Genomic DNA, 18,738 nt, shown 5'->3' with positions numbered 1-18,738 from the left:
CTGTGTCCCTTGTGGGTCTCAGTCTCAGCAGATCATTGGGGTCCCTTATCTACTTCTACCTATTTAAGACTTGGCAATCAGGTGTGCAAGGCAGGATTGATGATTACACACTTGACCATTCCTGATGTACCCCTCACATACTGTGAATCAGCTGAACAAATAGGAACAGTTACAACAAGGAATGCTTTCATGCACAAGCTGCAAAAACGTGGGTTTGTCAGAGAACTTGCCACATATACCACAGAATTTGCAAAAACAGTTCATTAAAAAATGAAAATTTTCTTCTGGTGTTTTTCAACTGAACCCATATGCCTCCCACAACAATGACTCAATTCTTATGCAGTTTCCATAACTGATACTCCCAATAACTTTAGCTAAGAATTTTAATATAACCCATTTTCCCGGGGTAACCAACAGGTCTTTGTGTACAGTAGCTACAAAGAAAACATTAAAACTTAGAAGGCCTACTGTGAATCCTCCCTAATAGGACTAGCCCAGGAATATTTTTCGTTGGTCACCTGGCCTGCTACATTTTTAATCCTGAATTTCACCTAAATGTTTCTAGCCCCATTGCATAGGACTCATATTACTTGCTATACATTTTGATCCAGAGTTCAGCAGAGAATTTCCAACCTTAAAATGCCAACAACTTCAGACCATGCCCATGTAAATATACAATCCGCTTATAGATTGTGCATGCTCTAGTTTGGAAGTGCTGCATCACATCTTAATCTTCTCCTGCAATCTGAATAAATGGAATTTTCTGGGGTTGTTTTACTCCAAACATCTAAGCAACACATGAATAAAAATGGCAAACAATGTCCCACATGAAACAAACCAGGTATGAAAGCCCTATCTGACTAAAGAAACATCACAAAAGTCTGTTTTAAAACTAATTATAAGAAGCTGCTCACTGTTTAAACACAGAAATCAAACAAACAGTAACAAGTAGGAGGAAAATTTTTTAAAGGCAATACTGCTACTAAGAGACCTACATAATTCTAAAAAAAATACCTGAGGGAAGTGAAGTCATAGAGTGCAGTACAGCACCAGATTTTAGAGAATTCATTTTTCCTGAAGCATAAGTGGCTCCTTTTCCTTTTTTTTGCCAGTATTCCAGTTAAGACAAGGGCTCTGCTGTGAGAAGTACCTCACAGATGCTGTTCCAAGGGTTCTTCAGCTTTAGAAAACTGTAAGGCACCTGGATTGCTCCCCAATTCAAAACACCTGTGTGTTTGAGAAGCCACTTTACATGGTCAGATAAGAAAGTGTAGTTAGGTAGGCAATGCCAACAACCTTTTCTCTCATTCTTCTTTCTTGCACAAAAAAGTTTAGATGTCTCAGAACAAATGGCCTTGACAGTAAGCAGAGAACAGCAAGAGCACTGCCTTGTGATAGACATGAATGACCCTTCCTGAGCCTCCCTTGTGAAGGCAAACATGTTTTGCACCTGCTGTATGCAGAACGGTGGAGAAACAATGGTTTTGAGTTATGTGGACAGAACAACTTCCTGCCACCCAGTTGTTTTGATGACATCTTTGGGTTTGCTCCAGCAAACACTCACCCACATAAGCTCTGCAGGTGACACTAGCAAATACTGCATTATGAAGTTTTTATCTATATTTGGAAACAATCTATCTATTCTTTATTGCTGACACATGGCTGAATTCTCACTGGCTGGCATTGCCAGTCTCTGCAGACTCCACAGGAGGCTTTTAGTACAATAAGCCAATAAGAAACTTCTGCCAGAAAACTCTGTCTGAAAATCAAGAACACTATTAGCAAATTAGTAGTGGTATTCAATTCCAAAGATGCATCCAAGGGTGAAAACCAGCTCTTCAGGGGAGAGGAAGGGGTAGGTTCCAATTGAAGAGAGTATTTCTTGTGATGGTACATTTCATATCTCTGAGGAAAATCAGGAAGGCTGAGGATCCAAACAGTTGGGGGAAACACTAGAGTTTTGCTTTCTCAATTTCTGTATCTTTCATAATGCCAAACAGGAAATAAACCTTCTAAAGGTATAATCTTCTACTGAGTTTTCACCCAGCAACGGAATTCAGCTCTTCAGCTCCATTAATTAACCCCTACATAAAACACTCATCACATTTTCACAGTGTAAAGTCAACAAATATAGTTCTGAATTCAACTGCATAATTCTGACATTTTGCCTTAATAAAGAATATAAACAAGTCCACAAACTGATCAGTAATTTACATGATATCAAGACCAGACCCAGGATGCTCTGTAAGGAAAATATGCAACAGCTACTTACCCAATATGAATGTCATCAACAACAAACTCCATGCAATTGCTGTTAAAGCCAGCAAAATTCTCCAGGATTACATCAAGGACAAAGTTTGACTACTTTTTTTCCCAGTCTCCCTGTCTTGATTTATAAATACTATGTTACTCAAAAGCTTTCTACCTTCAAATAATCAGCAGCAAGAAGTTGAGGGTTAATTTCTGAGATTGTTCAGCAATCAGCTGAACAGAATGGCTCTCCTGCTGAGAAAGCTACAAGTGGAATGGATTTCTATCATGTATTCTGAATGCATGCATTTGGTTTTGTATTACTAAGAGCAGGTTGATGAAATAAAGCATATACAGGACTTGATAATTAAAATGAACACACAGTTCACATGCACCAATAGATGAGTATTTGCCCTAAGGAGGTGAAGGACAGCAGAACAGAAAACATATGGCAGGCAGCTCTCAGATCCATAAACCAAAACAATTCTTTTGGCCGTGCTTACAGAATCTGTTAGTGCCCAAATTCTGTCCCTCTTATTCTCATTAAAAGTGGAAAAGCAGCAACATTGTACTGCTGTTTCTTTGGACGCTGATGGAAGACAAAGTCCTCAGCAAGGACTTCAGCCTCCAGCACCTTGCCCAGGTCCCCTGCACCCAACAGAGCCACTCTGCCTCTGCTCCAAGGCAGGCGCATCCCACTTTCTCAAGTGTCCACACAAATGAGAAAAGCCCAAATGAGGCCTGGTGCTCAGGATCTTCACCCTCCTGATCATCTGCTCCACCTGCCCCTGCAGGAAGGAAAGAAGCAGAGCTGGAAAAGACATGGCAGTGCTTAAAGTTATTGCTCAATTAATCTGTGTGCTGGTGGATGGGGACAATTCCTTTCACAGCCTAATTTCCCAGTCAGAATCCTGTTCCACTGATTACTACTAATTTTTTTTGCACCAAGCTGTGCACTGATAGAATTCACCCACTTGCACATCAGTCAGAATAAAGCTGCTTTTTGTTTTTCCACAAGCTGGGAGCACATTTTCAGCACATGTTTTTTGTTTAGGAGCAGGAGATGTTCCAACCTGACCTAGTGACTGCAATTAGTAACTCTAATGACCTGTGGATGTTTTCAAGCACTTGACTGAGCAAGTAAAACAGCTCTGATAAATGCAACCCAAAGCTCAAATCTGCATTACTAAGATGCATAGAAGGGAAATTGTTACCGAAACAAATGAGGGAAAGAAGCACAGACTTTTTAACATAAGTCCCTCCATTTTGTTCACATCCTCATAATTAACAGTGGAAGTAGTTTGAAGGCTCCAGAACTGCAGAACAGAATAGAAGCAGATGCAGGGAATTTTGGCACACTCCAGGTATGAGCAACAGCCTGGAAATAATATATTAGTTCTTCCTGACTTGCAAGTAATTTTAGTCCCTGTCTTCAATCCAGAGACACTTTCAGTAGCACTTGTCTCAACAGAATTTTTCCTGTGTATTTACCAGACAGCTGAAGAGAAAATGAACATAAGGTACAGAAAGAGATGTGTAAAATGGACTACTCTGCATCAGGAGTGATACTGTCGGTCAGCAGAAACTCCTGGCAGAAAAGTGAGCACTCTACAAGAGAAGCAATTCCGAAAGTGCTGATGAGCTCTTTCAAAAAAGTAATTAACAGACCAGATACATTTTTTTTTGCAGCAGTGTTACACTTGCCATGGGCCTTCACATTCATGGGGGCGATAAAATCAGTTTTGCAAGCAGAAATGACCCAAAAATCTTTGTATGAGAAACTACACATGAATGATGAATTTGAATGTTTAGAAAGACCTGTCAATGTAGTATCTTTGCCTTGTAATTCTTAAATGGTTAAAACAAACTATCTCTTCAAACATGACCTCCTATGATGGAACAACCTTTAGTTATGTCTAGGATGCTTTCCCTGTAAGAGCCTCATGTAAATGTAGCTATAGGAATGCTGGGTACTGCTTGGGCAAAGTTGAACTTCATTTCTTGAACTGAAGAAACAGCACCGTTGTTACATAATCCTTACCAAAATGTTACCAAATACAAAATACTGACACATCCATCAGAGACAAAAAATCTGATTTGTGTATTCCTGAACTAAAATGTCATTAGCTACATCATGTATGGGTTTTGGATAGCATCAATAGCACCAGTAATAGATGAAACAACCACAAATATTGGACTGACTTCTGAAGTCCAAAGCAGAGTCAGCAGTCAAGAAGTAAAAGGCTTTTGATTTTCTTCAGGGTGCCAGGGGCAGTCAAGGGTAAGGTGAAAATTTAGCACTTCTTAAAAACAATACCAATGAACTAAAAGGATGGACAGTATTCCTTGACAGCTATGCAGCATGGTTTGGAAAATAAGGTTCAAGTGAAAATTGAGATTTAGTCTCTCATAGAGATAGAAATGTTATCATTAACCCAGCACTTTTGCCATAAAACCTCTCATTTAAGACTTATAAAATGAGCAATGGAAAGAAGCAATTGCCTTCAAAACGAAATACTTATCTGTATAAACAAAACTGATCTTTCTTTTCTTCCAGTGATGAAAGCAGAACAGTAGTTATTTCCACGGTCTTCCTCTGGAGAACTGAGAACCTCAGGAAAGCAAGTTCTTCCAACAGCTGCTGAGTTTAGAATTTGCAGTCTGTACACCACTCATGACACTCTATGCAAGAGCATGCAGCACTCAAATGTGTGTGTGTATATACACATGCATCTATAAAGCTGAAGGGTAGGATGGTGTGGGAAAGGCTGTGTGAAAAGACATGAATCCTTATTTTGTGGTCAAGTTTCTTATCCTCTAAATCATTACAAAATTGCGCAGAAACACATATATAATGTGACAGGAAAGGGAGGCTTGGATTTCTTGTACAGGTAGTTGAAGCTCTGAATGCTTCACTATGCCCTCTGTGGAAAAAGAATACTTACAATTCAACCTCCTTATATGAGGGTTTTTTGGTTGGTGGTTTTTTGGGGGTTTTTTTTGTTGTTTTTTTTTTTTTTTAATTAGGTTGTTTCTGAACACTTTGTATAGGAAAGCTTACATTTATTAAGTTGACTTGCACAAAATATCTGAAAATAACAAGGCATAACAAGCTGTCTTTTCTTTCCAGGGACCTTACACCCAGTGTTTAGGACTTGTAAGAAATAGATGTGCATTTCTTCCCTTAATACACTGCGTATTTCAGTGTGATTTCTGAAGGTGGTTTATTTTTCATACACTTCATTAGAGCACTATGCTCACACTGACACAGGGGCTGAAGGCAGCAATACTGAACTCAGAGTTTTACTCCTCATCTGAAAACTATGGCCTTGTAGTTTTTGTGGGAGGTTTTGTTTGGTTTTATTTTTAAACAAAGGCTCAAGGACTATTGGCTTAATTGGTCTGCAGTTCAGGACTATGATTAACACCAGCTAGGAACTGTGAACATTTTCAGCCTTTTGTTGGGGCTCAGCTAAGTTCTGTCATTTTAATCACAAGTCACTTTTCAGAGCACTGGACAGGACAGCACATTTATCAAAGTGTAAAATCAGTTTTTAAAGGCTAGAAAGACCCTGACAACCTCCAATATGAAAAGGCACACAGGTTTCCTGCCAGAGCTGCCTAGCATATGAAGAGATAGAACCTCAGCACACAAAACTGCTGCCCTTGAAAGCACATGAGTCCTGTGGTGTTGAATCTGTATTAGGTGCATAATCACCTCTGGAAAACAATGCCAATCTGAATGCTGGATATGGGGAATAGTCTGGGACAAAACCTTTGTAACAGAGATCACACATCTTCGTCCCAGAATAACAATCACAATATTGTTTTCACATTCCAGTCTTGTAATTATCTCCAAAACAGTTATATTGGCAAAAAGCCCCGTTGATTATGATGAAACTGAACATTAGCCTTTTCCTGTTAATAACAAAGAACTAATTGGTAGAGACAGCATGTGTTGTTGCAGTTTTTCCAAAGTGTCACCCAAAGTCAGACAGACATCTAAAGAACAGTAGAAAAAACCTCAGTGCCTTCTACATACAGCTAGAGATCAGGGAATTGAACCTCTTTTTTTGGTTTGTTTTGTTTCTTGGTTTTGTTTTTTTTTTTTTTACACTTACATTAGCACAGTTCTGTTTACTGGCTTATTACTTGCTCCCCTGCTCATGGTTAGGTTGGTGCATGAAATAACAAGTTTCAGACTCTCTCCAGAAAAGAAAGGATCTTGTTATAATAAAAAATAAAATAAAACAGGACTACAAGTCCAGTAACTTCCCTTTACTTGGATATGATAAGACAACACAGTGACTGGCAGGATTAATTTATAATTGCCCAAAAGATTCCATTTGTACCAGTACGCTGACTGCCCGGAGAACATGAATACTAAATTCTCTTCAAGTTCTCATAGTACTAGAATCTGATGACCTAACTTTTTTTTTTTTTAATAATATTTTATGGCTCTAGAAATGCATGGAATAACCATTTTACAGTTTGTGACAATACAGTAAAGTGTTGGCCTGTCTACATGTTGAACGAAAAACACATTTTAGAATACAGATGCCTCAGGCCTTGCTCTGGCTCTATGGAGAGAGGCATTGCTGACAAGGCCATAGAAACTGTAGGGCACAACTGCCTGCAGAACACTCATTGATTAGCTTTAGATTTTACTAGAGGTTTGTTCAAAGCAAAGGTTCTGGGGTCTCCAGCACCACCCAGTTTTTATTCATATCAAATACTAGCACATCCCTTCCTATTTCCTTCTTGTGCCTATGTCTGTCTTTCAAAAGTGAGCTTGGAACCAATCAGATATATTTCCACTACTACCAAATCTCACAAAATCTTATTAGTTTTGTCTTCATGTGTCCCTCCTGAAGGAAGTCCTTTACAGAGAACCATGGTTTATAAAACAGCTCTTAAGACCATCGAGTCCAATTGTTAACTCAGCACTGCTGTGTTCACTGCTAAACCACATTCCCAAGTGCAGCACCTATGTGCCTTTTGAACACTTCCAGGGATGGTGACTCCACCACATCCCTGGGCAACCTGTTCCAGTGCCTGACTACCCTTTCAGTAAAGATATTTTTGTGATAATCCTGTAAGTAGATATCCAAATGAGCATCTCATCCATTGTTTATCATCCATTGTTTATCATTCTCTTTAAAAGAAAAAGCAAACATAAAGTTATGTCCCCAGAGGTTGTTCCTTGAAAGGACTGGCCCAGCAGTTTGAAAGCCAACTGCAGTGCCCACTTCAAGGCAGCAGTAGAGACACAGAGTCCCCTGCACAGCCAAAGCACAAACACCACCAGAAATCAATTTCCCTTGCCTGTCTGATTTCAAAGGAATGCATGTGATCCAGGAGATTCCAAACAACTAAGCATTCCATAATTTGCAATTTCATGGCTGATCTCTCCTTTTTTCTCCTTGTTCCAGTTTTTCTTTTTTAAACAAAAAATACCAGAATAAAATACATCCATTTATAAAGATCTTTGAAACAGACTTTGATGATTACTCTGCCTCATGTTTCAGCTAGGGAGCATCTACTGAAAAAGCAAATCGTTACAGTTAAATAAAAGAGGCAGTAGAACACACATAAAAGAACTAAATACCTGCAGAAGTGTTTAACTGTTAGCTGAGAGTAATATTTAACCAAACTATAAATTTAGTAGTTGAATGCAGCATTTAAGTGAAGACCATTTTTAGTAACAGAAGTGGTTAAGTGCCTAAATTGTACTGAGATAAAAAGCTTTTACATGAAAACAATATGAGCTATTATTCTATGCCTTAAGGAACTGGTTATGTTACAAAGTATCTTAATGGGAGCCTTAATATTTTGAAATTGTTAAGAAGACACAATATAAACCTAATGCATTACTTAAGTTTTCTGGCATGCCATCTTCCATCAGCCTGAAGTGGGATACAGAACTTCAGTTTCTTTAGAACCATTTGCATATGCATTATATCAACACACAATCACAGCTGTCACAAATTCCATGTCTTCTTAAGGAACCATCAAGTTTTTGCAAGGTTGAACAACTTGATCAATCCAAATTGCTGTTGTGTACTTATCTGAGAGAGGGAAACCACTGATGATGCCTTGCGATGCGTTGCTATCTGGCAGTCAGATTGATGGGGAAGAAATTACGAGGTTTCCTCTCTTCACTTCCCATTGCTAAAGCCTGGGTTGCTAATGTACATCCTGCTCAAAGCATACAGCTAATAATGTTTGATTGTTAAACATTGGCCACGGGTTTCAAAGGATGGTTTTATGCATTTTTGTCACCTCATCTACTATTTTTGAAGCATTAACCTCAACATTTTGAACACTACTTTAATTTGAGGATGTGATTAATTAACCTGAATATGTGAGACACTTGGACATTCAAAAACATTGGAACAATGCCTCAACAATTTATTTAAATATGAAATGCAAATTATTTAATGGAGAAAATACTTTTTTAGTATCAAACAATGAAATAAAGTTTTCTACCGAAAGAAAATCACAAGATTTCTGGAAGTCCGTGGAAAAAATAATTTATTGCAATTTCTTTTGCACATTAACATGAAACATTTATACATATATATTCTGTGGTAATAAGATATACTAGATATAGACAATTTTTATACACAAAGTAATTGCACTATTCTATTTTATAATGCAAATATTCAGAAATTATCAATTAGATAAGAACAGATACTATTCACATAAAAATGCACTATATCTTAAAGTTATGGAAGGTCTATGCATCTGAAAGCTTGTCCACTTTTACTAACTGTATCTGCTGATGAAACACACTATGTCCCTTTACATCCCTTAATTATGTCATGATGCCTAGAATATTACCAGGTCCTCTCAAGGAATAAAATAAGATCATTTCTGAAACCAGAGAGACCAAACCAAAAGGCAACTGTATCAACCATGTCCTAGCAGCATGCCTTCCAACTCCAGGGGCTATATCAGATGAGAATCAATGCACTAAGAGTGGTCTAAAACTGTCCAGCAATCTATTATTAACATGACAATTTAATTTAGTTCATATAAATCAATGAGAAATACATTGCAAGTGAACAGCATTTCAGTAGAAGTACATTGGCACATGCTTCAAATGGCAGTATCAGAAAAACAGCTGCCCCCTTCCAACACAGAAGATGTTTACAGTGTCCACAAAGGGAAAATGCAGGATGATAACAAATGAGAAACCTTTTTCCTAACCAGGAATTTACAGAGCATCAAGTGTTATTCACAACATGAATGAGAAGCATGGTAATAGCAGAACTAAACGTGGTATCATATATGCAATAATTTTCATAATGCTACTTTAGTTTTTTTAAATACAGTTCCTTAGGTTCATTGTTCTGCCTATCAACTGAAATACCTATCTTTCAAGAAATGTCATCAATTCACATAACCACAGTACTTCAGAGATGAAGATGAAGATGTGAAGCATCAGACTGAAGTGGCTAGTTGTGGCGTGCATACTACACGGTTTCATTCAATATTATCTGGTGGTAGGAATGGTCACATGACTGACATGCAAAAATGCATATCAAAAAAAGGAAAGCTTGAAATACATGCTCATAGCAGAGATACAACAGTATCAAACAATAAGGACAAAAAATTAGCAAGCAAGCCTGGAGAAAAATGGTAAGTATGACTTCAGGAGTAGGCAAAAGACAATGGTATTGCACATGGCAGAGGGAGATATAATGTGAAAGAACATCCATAACATAACCTTACTGCCTGGTACCCTATTTGGAGACAGTATTGCACCCTATTCAGCGTCCTCTTCCTCTTCCCTCAGCTCAGAAAGCATCTTGCTTTGTTTCCTTGAGAGCATGCAAGGAGAATTTGAGAAGTAAGAAATTTTCTTTGAAGCAACAATATGGTGGGTTAATGCAGTGACAAAATACATTTTACAACTTGCAACCAATATCAGTAAATAGTAAAAACTAAAAAAAACCCCAAAAAAGTATAGGTAGTGTATGTATTTCTTTCATATGTATTGTATGTAGGAATGAAACGATTCCTACATGCCCTGGTGAACTCTACCAGCTCTGGCTGAGATATTTCAATTTGTTCCCACCAGTAATGTGGGAACAGGGCAGAAGAGAAAGATATTAAAAGCTGGAGAGGGAGTAAAATTGCAGTCATACATCTGAGGCTCCTGTCAAGATTTATTTTTTTACAATAAATCTGTTTCTTGAGAGAAAAACTTCAGCTGAACCTCTGTTAAAATAATGAAGACAGTAATAATTAATTTTATGGAAACAAGCAGGTGCAAAGTGAATAATCGGTCACAGTTGTTTTGTTCTACGTATATTTCCAATGCAATTCCACTTATTGCTGTCCTGGTATCATGGAAAATATACTAGAGAAAAAAGGTGAAGGAGCAGCACTCCAAACCAACACTTATTCTTGCTAATTAGGTCTTTCTCAGAAATAACTGCTGCTCATGGGGACTGATATCAGAGATGTCAACCCAGGAATCAAGTTTGAGGCATGCTGAGCTGCTTCAGCCCTATCATTTTCTACTGTCCTAGTAGAGAAACAGCATATTTTTAGCCTTGGTTTCACATGTCTTATGGCATCTCTAAACATTTTGCCCTTTTTTCCCACCATGTCCTTATTACTGGTCTTCAGAGTAAAATATGCTGATAGATTTGCAAATGCTGAGCTAATAACTCTCCAATGGATATCACGAAAACAAAAATACATCACTAATGTGCACTGATCCTAGATTGAAGTTATCAGAGATAGAAAACTTCACAGTAAAAGCCTAATTAGCAGAAATGTCTTCAGGATGATTTAAGAAATATTTTCATGCTTACTTCTACATGCTACTTCTTGCAATATTCTGCAGTAACCTTTCAGGAGTTTACCATATAGCTTCTGAATATATTTAAATATGCCCTTTTTTATTGTCATGTACAGTCCCCCTGTACTTAACAATAAATGCCACTGCACAAAATAAGACATTAGCATTCTGAAAAAAAAAAATCTGGAAAGAAAAACAAGACTAGGTGTGCATAAAGCAAAGTGATTACTTTAAAGTGATCAGACATAAAAAGTTGGTTATCTGATTTCTACTTTTGGATTAAAAGAATAATGCACAGCCTGTAAAGTTTCAGAAAAAACATGAAGAGTACGCTTACAGGAGAAATAGTTCAGAAAATCTTAAAGGAATAAAATTTTGTGCATTTTTTGTATATGGACAGATTAAATTGTGCAGGCAGTGGAAAAGAATAAAAAACATTACAAGACCATATTCTTTCAGTTTTCAAAATCACTTCTGACAAAATTATTATCAGTTCACATCATCACATCAGTGTATTTTTCTATTCTCCTATGCTCCCAAACTTAGCACAATGTAGAAGAGATACCTGTCTTGGGTAAAGTCCTTCTGTCTCTAGGAATTACATTTATATCTGAAGTTCAGAATTAACAAAAACTAACAAAGTTAGAAAGGCTTTTTCAGTGTGCTTAAACTGTGAGTCTTAAATGCTCCTGAAAACCAGGCTCACAATATTTCTCAGTCAGGTTTATTCCTGCCCCCATGTCTCCCTCTACAAAGCTCAATCAGTGAATAATAGTATCAGCAAGTGTCTCTCAGGACTGCTGTGAAGATTAACAAAACCAGCTGTTGTACAATATCTCTGAAAGTCTTAAACTACCTGAACCTTATATTCATACTAAACATGTGTTAGGCAGAAACAAGGAAAATACCCATCTGACTCAGTACCTCTCTGAAATTTACATTTAAAATTATAATGTGTCTTGAAACAAATGATAGGACATTTATAAGGCAGAAAAAAAGTGAAAGGTGTTTAATTAAAATGTATTTTAAATACAACAATAGATTTGAAATAATGGTAGCCATGTGAAGTAATAGTTATCTTACTGCAGAATAAGAACAGAAAAGTATTCTCAAAAGTGGCACCTAGGATATAATTGTAAGCAATATATATTCAAATACAGAATTAAAATGCAGCGCTAAAGTACAGAGGGTTAATACTGTGAGTTACCATTAAAAAGTCAATACTACTTGGGTACCAGTGGTAATAAATCTAGATTAGATCTCCTAAAAAGCCTAAACAGCCTAAATTACACTTTCAGAAATACATGAGCATTCAGACACATACTGATGACTTTCATTATTTTAGTCAAGGGTGTTTTTAAGATTAAATACATAGCAGAAAAGTCATTTTTTATATTGCTTAGGGGCAAAATTCAACTGTGTAAATTACTTTTGTCTTTTTTTTCTTGTTGACATGTTGGATGGAACTTATGCACCTGCTCAGCTATGGCAAAGCATCTGTTATACTGTAGCCTCATTGTCTAAGTTTGTGGCACGCTTTGAGTCTACATCTCATTGGCTTTTACTGAAATTCTGGATAATACATGCCCAGAATTCTGAAACTGAGGCAAAGCTTAAAGGTCCCTCAGTGCTTGAAGAGCTTTACCCCACCTCATCTTGAGAAGACAACTTAGGCTGATGTGTCATTTACAATAAGTTAAAACTACTTCTTGTAGTTTTAACCCTGTGTATTTCTAAAGCAGCACCTCTGCCATGCAACAGCCTCTGAACAAGCAGGTGCCACCTGGGGTTAAGAGACCACCTACACATCACGTGTGAACCTGCTTGCAAATAGTTGCTTGACTGCTGCCTAAATATTTGAAAGCACATTTTTTCACTCACTGCAAGAAAGCAAATGGCAAATTTTGAAGTGCTGATAACCAGACATGTCAGCTAAACAGAAACTGACATTATATTGCAAAATCTAGTACAGTGTAGAAATCTGTAAGAGGGAGATATAAATATTTAAACACTTGGCATTCCCTCAAGGACTTTATGAAATCAAAAGTACTCTTTCAGGAACTGCACAAACTGCAAAGACAAATAATCAAGGATTTTCAAGTACTGTCAAGATAATAAATGTGTTAATGAAAGAGTGTTGCACAAAACTCGTCCTTTTTTTCTATGGAACATTTAGTTTTGCAAATGTAAATGAATCTCCGTGGTTTAGATTAAATTTTCAATGTTTATGTTTGGAAAAAAAAACAAAATTGCACTCTAGTTACTCATACCTCTGTCTCTGTACTCTTTCTGGACAAAAACCAAACCTGCATTGGCTCTTTTTTGCCCTTCATAGAAACTGGACCTCTGTACTCCAGGTGGAACTGAGGATCTGAATTTTCTGGTGTCATAAGACACCTGAAATTGAAAGAGAAAACAGGTAAATGAATGGACTTTGCATGCATGCCACACACTATGTAAGATATTAAACATGTTACATGTACATAAGCAGACTATCACAAGATTCAAATCTATCTCTACATCATTACTATATGTGCAGACCAATAACAGTATCATAATGCAGTTTGCCACACAGTTTCATGAGAACTCACATAATGGTTGCAGGAGGACTGTCACTTTAAACTCCAAAAAAACCTCTATGGTATGCTGACAAAGTGATATATTTTAAGATGCCAATACCAATAAGAATAACACATCACTCACCTGTAAGTATATTCCGAGACATTGATCTTTCCTTTTTCTCCAGTAGTTTCTGTTCTGCTTGTAAGATTGACTGTATTTCCAAAGAGACAGTACCGTGGCATCCTCTGACCTATGACACCTGTGACTACCTCACCAGTATGGATTCCTATGGTTATCTTTAAAGAGAAAAAAATAAGTTTGAAAACTTATAAAAAATAGTTACATTCAAAAGTAATGTAACTAATCTGATGCCTCTGACTAAACACACGCAACATGCCACTTATACCTACTAGAGTTTATTTTTCCAAAGTGCTACTCTTGCTTCTTCAAAGCCTGCATTTTGTGGGTTTTGTGACTTGTTTTTTAACTTTAGTACAGTTTCATGCCTCTGTCCTCCACATGAACAATCAAACTCTGTAATTTTCCAGCATGCACCCTACTGTCATTATGTACTGTGAAAATAAAAAAAGAGGTGGGCAGAGAGGCATACTCTGCAGGTCTGTGTTTAATGAGTGCTCAGAAGGTGCAGAAAAGGATGGCATAGCTCAAGAAAAAAGATGATTCTCAAAGGAAAAATCATGGTATTTTGTATTCAGAAGGTCAAGAGACAGGACAGAGGTTTGGAGAAGCTCATTCTTGTAGCACGTTACAGTTACTGTAAAGCCCCAAATCAAACCTTCTCACTGCTTTGCGCCATGATAAAGTGAAGTACACAGCTCTAAGCTAGGTGATAGAGTAGTAACAACGATGTAAACAGAAATATGCAATGCACTCGTTAATCATTTTCTGCTCACAGCCTTCTGATGAGAACAGTCAATGCCTCTTGCCCAGTTCTGTTTTAGTGCTACAATATCTCCAGAAAGTCCCACAATGAGTGAAATTCCACTCATTGTGGAATATACACTGGTGTCAGTAATCATTGTTGTACATGTCTGTGGAACTGTAATTCTCTTTTTAATGCAATAATGTCTCATTTCGACATAAGGATCTGAGGCATGATCAAAAATATCAGGGAAGGAATAATATTTTTCTGCTTCTTGAGTTGAAGAAGACTTAACAGATTATACTTGATGCACAATAGGAATTCATTTATTATATTGAAATTATCAGAAACAGACATAAATTATGTGGACCTAAATGAATCCTTTACCTTTAAAAACACAATAAGCATTTTAAGGTCTGGAAACTGCACATGTCACAGCGACATGTGCCTTCTCATATTATTTGTACATATCAGTCTCAAAATCTAACAATAGCAAGGCCCATCCCTTGCATGGACTGGGACTAGAGCATTATCTTATTTCAAAACATTACCATGCTGTCAAAGAATGGGTTTTCATTCAAGCCCACATTTACTAACCTGTACAGGCTCACCATCTACTTGAACCTGGCCTGCTATTTCCATCATATCCAAAGCCAGGTGGCAGATAGATCGTGCATGATGCATGCAAGGCTCTGGCAGACCACTCACTGTCATGTACTTGTCCCCAACTGTTTCCACCTATCAAGATAGATATTTTTCAATTACTTAATTGTTATGGTTTTTAGAGAAGTAGAATTGATGTAGTTCTTCAAGACTGCTTCTACTTTAAAAGAGTTCCCTTTCCCTTCCATTCAAATCACCCTAATTACTGTCATCTCTGCTTGTTATTGAAAGGAATTTATCATAAACCCACAATGTAGCAACTTACAATGACTGTGATTGTGTAAACCTGAGTGTCTCTTCTGGTGTCTTCTGAATGAAACTGAGCTCTATGTTTATTCTGACTCACACCCTTAATTCACATGGTACAGGACATAAAATTCAGTTCTAGCAAAACCTAGGAATGAACTTCATAGATATAAACACACAAGATATAAAGAACTTCAAAGATATAAACATACATGGGATGCATATGTACATATCTCTGCACCTTCCTGCTACCAGCCACATTTGCAACTGCACCTCACTCCTGAAGTGAATGAAGGAATGAAACTCACATTGAGTAACTGAATAGTAAGCTATATAATTTACAACTGGAAGGCCCAGGAATAGAATTGAAAAACTTAAAGCATAAGAAGTTTTTAAAGCATAAAACTTCTTGTCATTTCAGAAGAACCACAAATACCTTGTATGAGTTCACATCTGCCAAATGTGGAAGTACACGTTTCATGCTAAATGTATATGTCCACCCTAATGGGTGACTGCAGAAATCATGAGATGAGAACTTAGCATTTTATGTTCCTTCAAACATTCAGAGGTAACCAACATACTCTTCTGTAGCTATCTAATATCAGGTAACAGTTCAGACTAAGAACATAAGTTGTTGTTTTTTTTTTTTTTGGAAAAGAATGACACCATAGTAAATTACAGAAAAGTAACAAATTAGATACTTTAAAAATCTTATGCTTACCTTATAAACAAATGGATTCCTTCGTGAATCAGTCAGAATATCAAATCTTGTGTAAAGATCATTTAAAAGATTGACAATTTTCATGGCTCCCTCTCCAGAGGCATGTTTGCTGCAAAAGGCATTGAATCCCACAATGCCACTGAAAAGAATGGTGACGTTGTCGTAGCGCTTGGCTGGAACAGGACGCTTGTGTCTCAGCTCATTTGCCACTGATGGTGGCAGAACAGAGTACAGCAACCTACACAGGTAAGGAAAGAAAGGCAAAAGCAAAACAGACAATCTGGAGAAAGGTGTTTACAGCAGCACTGTTCACATACTAACTTCCTACCCCCCACAGGGTTTATAACATACTCCCACCATCAACAAGCAATAGACAAGGTGTTTACTGAAAAATATTTGGAAAACAGGAACTGATCTACATCAGCATACCATTTCGAACACATTAATACATCTAAATTATCAACAAAATGAGACATGTATTATTAATGCTTTTGACAGGATTTGTTAATAGTGTCTTGGATCATTTTTACTTCTTTCTGCCACAGCCTCAGCTCATATAATACAGTTTCGCTCACAGGACCATAAAAACTGCAAAAAAGGCCATGAAGAGATCAAACAGTTTTCCATCTCTGATCAATTCACGCATTTCCAAATGCTTCCAAATGCTTTCAGGGTCTAGAGTGCCTTTTTTTAATTAATAGTCTATATGATGTATTAACACTTGTTCATATCATAAATTATGCACATAAAATCCAATCACACACACAGAAATTCACCCTATTCTCATGTGTCTTCCTTCAACTTTCTAACTGCTATCTTAAAGTCCATTTCGCTCCTGAAGATCTCTGACTGCTTCACAAATCCTGAACATCATTTTGTACATAGCCTCCTGCACAAACCCTCATTAGTTGCATTTTTGGCAAGTTCACTACTTGAGTTATAATTAGTGAATACTTTTGGCACATCACACAGTAACTGACACTATCTGTTCCAGCAGCTGCCATGAAGGCTAGAATTCCTGAAGATAAAATGACTTTATAAAGTAAGCCAACAGGAATGAAGAAAAAAAATACTTCTTAGGCTTTATTTTCTCTGGTTCTCCTGTCCAACCCTTTCAAGTATTTTTAAAATAATTTCCATTACTCCATTACAGAAAAAAACTTATCTGTCAATAGAATTAATACAGAGATGGGACTGTGTTTTATAAATGAGTCAATCGTACTCCATGCTACTTTTCACACAAGCTTTTGTTCAATTTGCCATTGTTGAGCTGAAATGTCACAGACTAATGACATTTGAATTTGACTTTATAGTTATCTGTAGTACTGGATTTGGGGCCCAATGCACACTTACTGTTATGTGTTATTTTTATGTACTTATATCTAGATAAACCCCAATCCATTTCTACAAGTAACTATTATATCAAATTCATAGCATTAAGTTATTGCAAAGCTTCAGCTTTACACAAACTGTTTTCAAGGTTTATAAGATATGTTTTTCTGCTCTATTATCCTGTGCCAGAAAGACAAAAGTTGGTTTACTGAACTCTGTCAAATAACAGCACTTGGGCATTCATCAAATTCACCTTCGCTACAGCAACTGCATGTAAGTTTCCAAAATTTTAGGTAATTCACAAGTAAAAATGAATTGTCAGCTCATTTTTTGTAACTTTTCTTGTCAGGCAGAGAGCCATCAAAACATCGAGGCATATAATGGCCTAGACTGTGGGTGACATTTGACAATCTAAATAAAGAAATACCCTATTAAATGTTCTTTCTCAACTCCAAAATTACCAGTCCTGATTATCTCTGATATTCCTTACAAGATTCTGTTATTCTTTAAAGAAGGTAGCTATAAATAATATATTGCTTTGAGTGTTTCAGCCCAAAATTGGGATTTGGTTCTTACGTGTCTGTCTTTTTCTTTTCATCTTCCAGAGCACGCAGTGTGTGCTGCAGTCTGTCAGTGAGGATCTCAAGCTCCTGGGTCAGTTTATATTCCTCTCGGAACTGCTCTCCCAGAAGAACCAGATCACGGGTAGCATCATGCAATGGGATATCACTCAGATATAATCCTCTCCTGGTTAAATCATCCAAGTTCATCACACTGCAAAGCAGAGAAATATACAATAATATGGGTAAAATTAAACTGGCCAAAGGAGAATTTAAAACTCAAATAAACAGCAGTCTGCTGAATAACAGTAGAAAGATGAAACTTCTGAACTTGTGATGAGCTGTACAACATATCCCTTCTAGGAAACACCTAACTTGTGATCATTCATTTTAACCCACAGCTCTTGATTCTTGCATTTAAATACAGAATTCTCATGAAGAGTTCCAGGAGCATATCAAATGTATGTACTTCAGCACACAAAGTGAGATTACGTAAAGAATCTTTCGATTCCATCCTCCATTCCAACCACCTCCTTATTGCTAATCTATTACATTAAAACTACTGCAAAAATACATGAATCCACATAGAAAACCAAATCACTGTCACATTTTTAGTACTCTGAGTAAAAAGCAAAAGATAAAACTTGCTAAAAAAATGGAATATTTGGAATAACCATTTGTACAAACTGAGCCAGAGCAAGCCAAT

General features: G+C 37.0%; 2 protein-coding genes across 12 annotated transcripts in view; both read right to left on the bottom strand.

Annotated features, from left to right (window-relative positions):
• The window catches only part of TDO2 (tryptophan 2,3-dioxygenase), a 41,884-nt gene extending 39,471 nt beyond the window's left edge, over window positions 1-2,413 (bottom strand). For 6 of the 11 annotated variants that reach the window (XM_064417470.1, XM_064417469.1, XM_064417467.1 and 3 more), the window contains exon 1: window positions 1,015-1,366. Coding sequence is in view for 1 of the 11 variants with exons in the window: in XM_064417475.1 (XP_064273545.1) it covers window positions 2,273-2,304 (32 nt within the window). In the remaining 10 variants the exon portion in view is untranslated. Of the gene's footprint in view, window positions 1-1,014; window positions 1,367-2,272 lie in introns of those variants that run through there. The other 5 variants (XM_064417476.1, XM_064417473.1, XM_064417477.1 and 2 more) reach the window with 2 other exon arrangements.
• A 6,354-nt stretch (window positions 2,414-8,767) lies between these two features.
• The window catches only part of GUCY1B1 (guanylate cyclase 1 soluble subunit beta 1), a 41,891-nt gene continuing 31,920 nt past the window's right edge, over window positions 8,768-18,738 (bottom strand). The window contains exons 9-14 of the mRNA XM_064417463.1: window positions 18,049-18,246; window positions 16,141-16,378; window positions 15,108-15,248; window positions 13,769-13,923; window positions 13,336-13,462; window positions 8,768-10,076 (exon numbers count right to left, since the gene is read on the bottom strand). Of these exons, the coding sequence (XP_064273533.1) occupies window positions 10,053-10,076; window positions 13,336-13,462; window positions 13,769-13,923; window positions 15,108-15,248; window positions 16,141-16,378; window positions 18,049-18,246 (883 nt within the window). The 3' untranslated portion in view covers window positions 8,768-10,052. The remainder of the gene's footprint in view (window positions 10,077-13,335; window positions 13,463-13,768; window positions 13,924-15,107; window positions 15,249-16,140; window positions 16,379-18,048; window positions 18,247-18,738) is intronic.

This window comes from Passer domesticus, chromosome 4 (assembly GCF_036417665.1).
Source record: "Passer domesticus isolate bPasDom1 chromosome 4, bPasDom1.hap1, whole genome shotgun sequence".
Taxonomy (NCBI): Eukaryota; Metazoa; Chordata; class Aves; order Passeriformes; family Passeridae; genus Passer; species Passer domesticus.
This window is presented reverse-complemented; position numbering and strand designations above follow the sequence as displayed.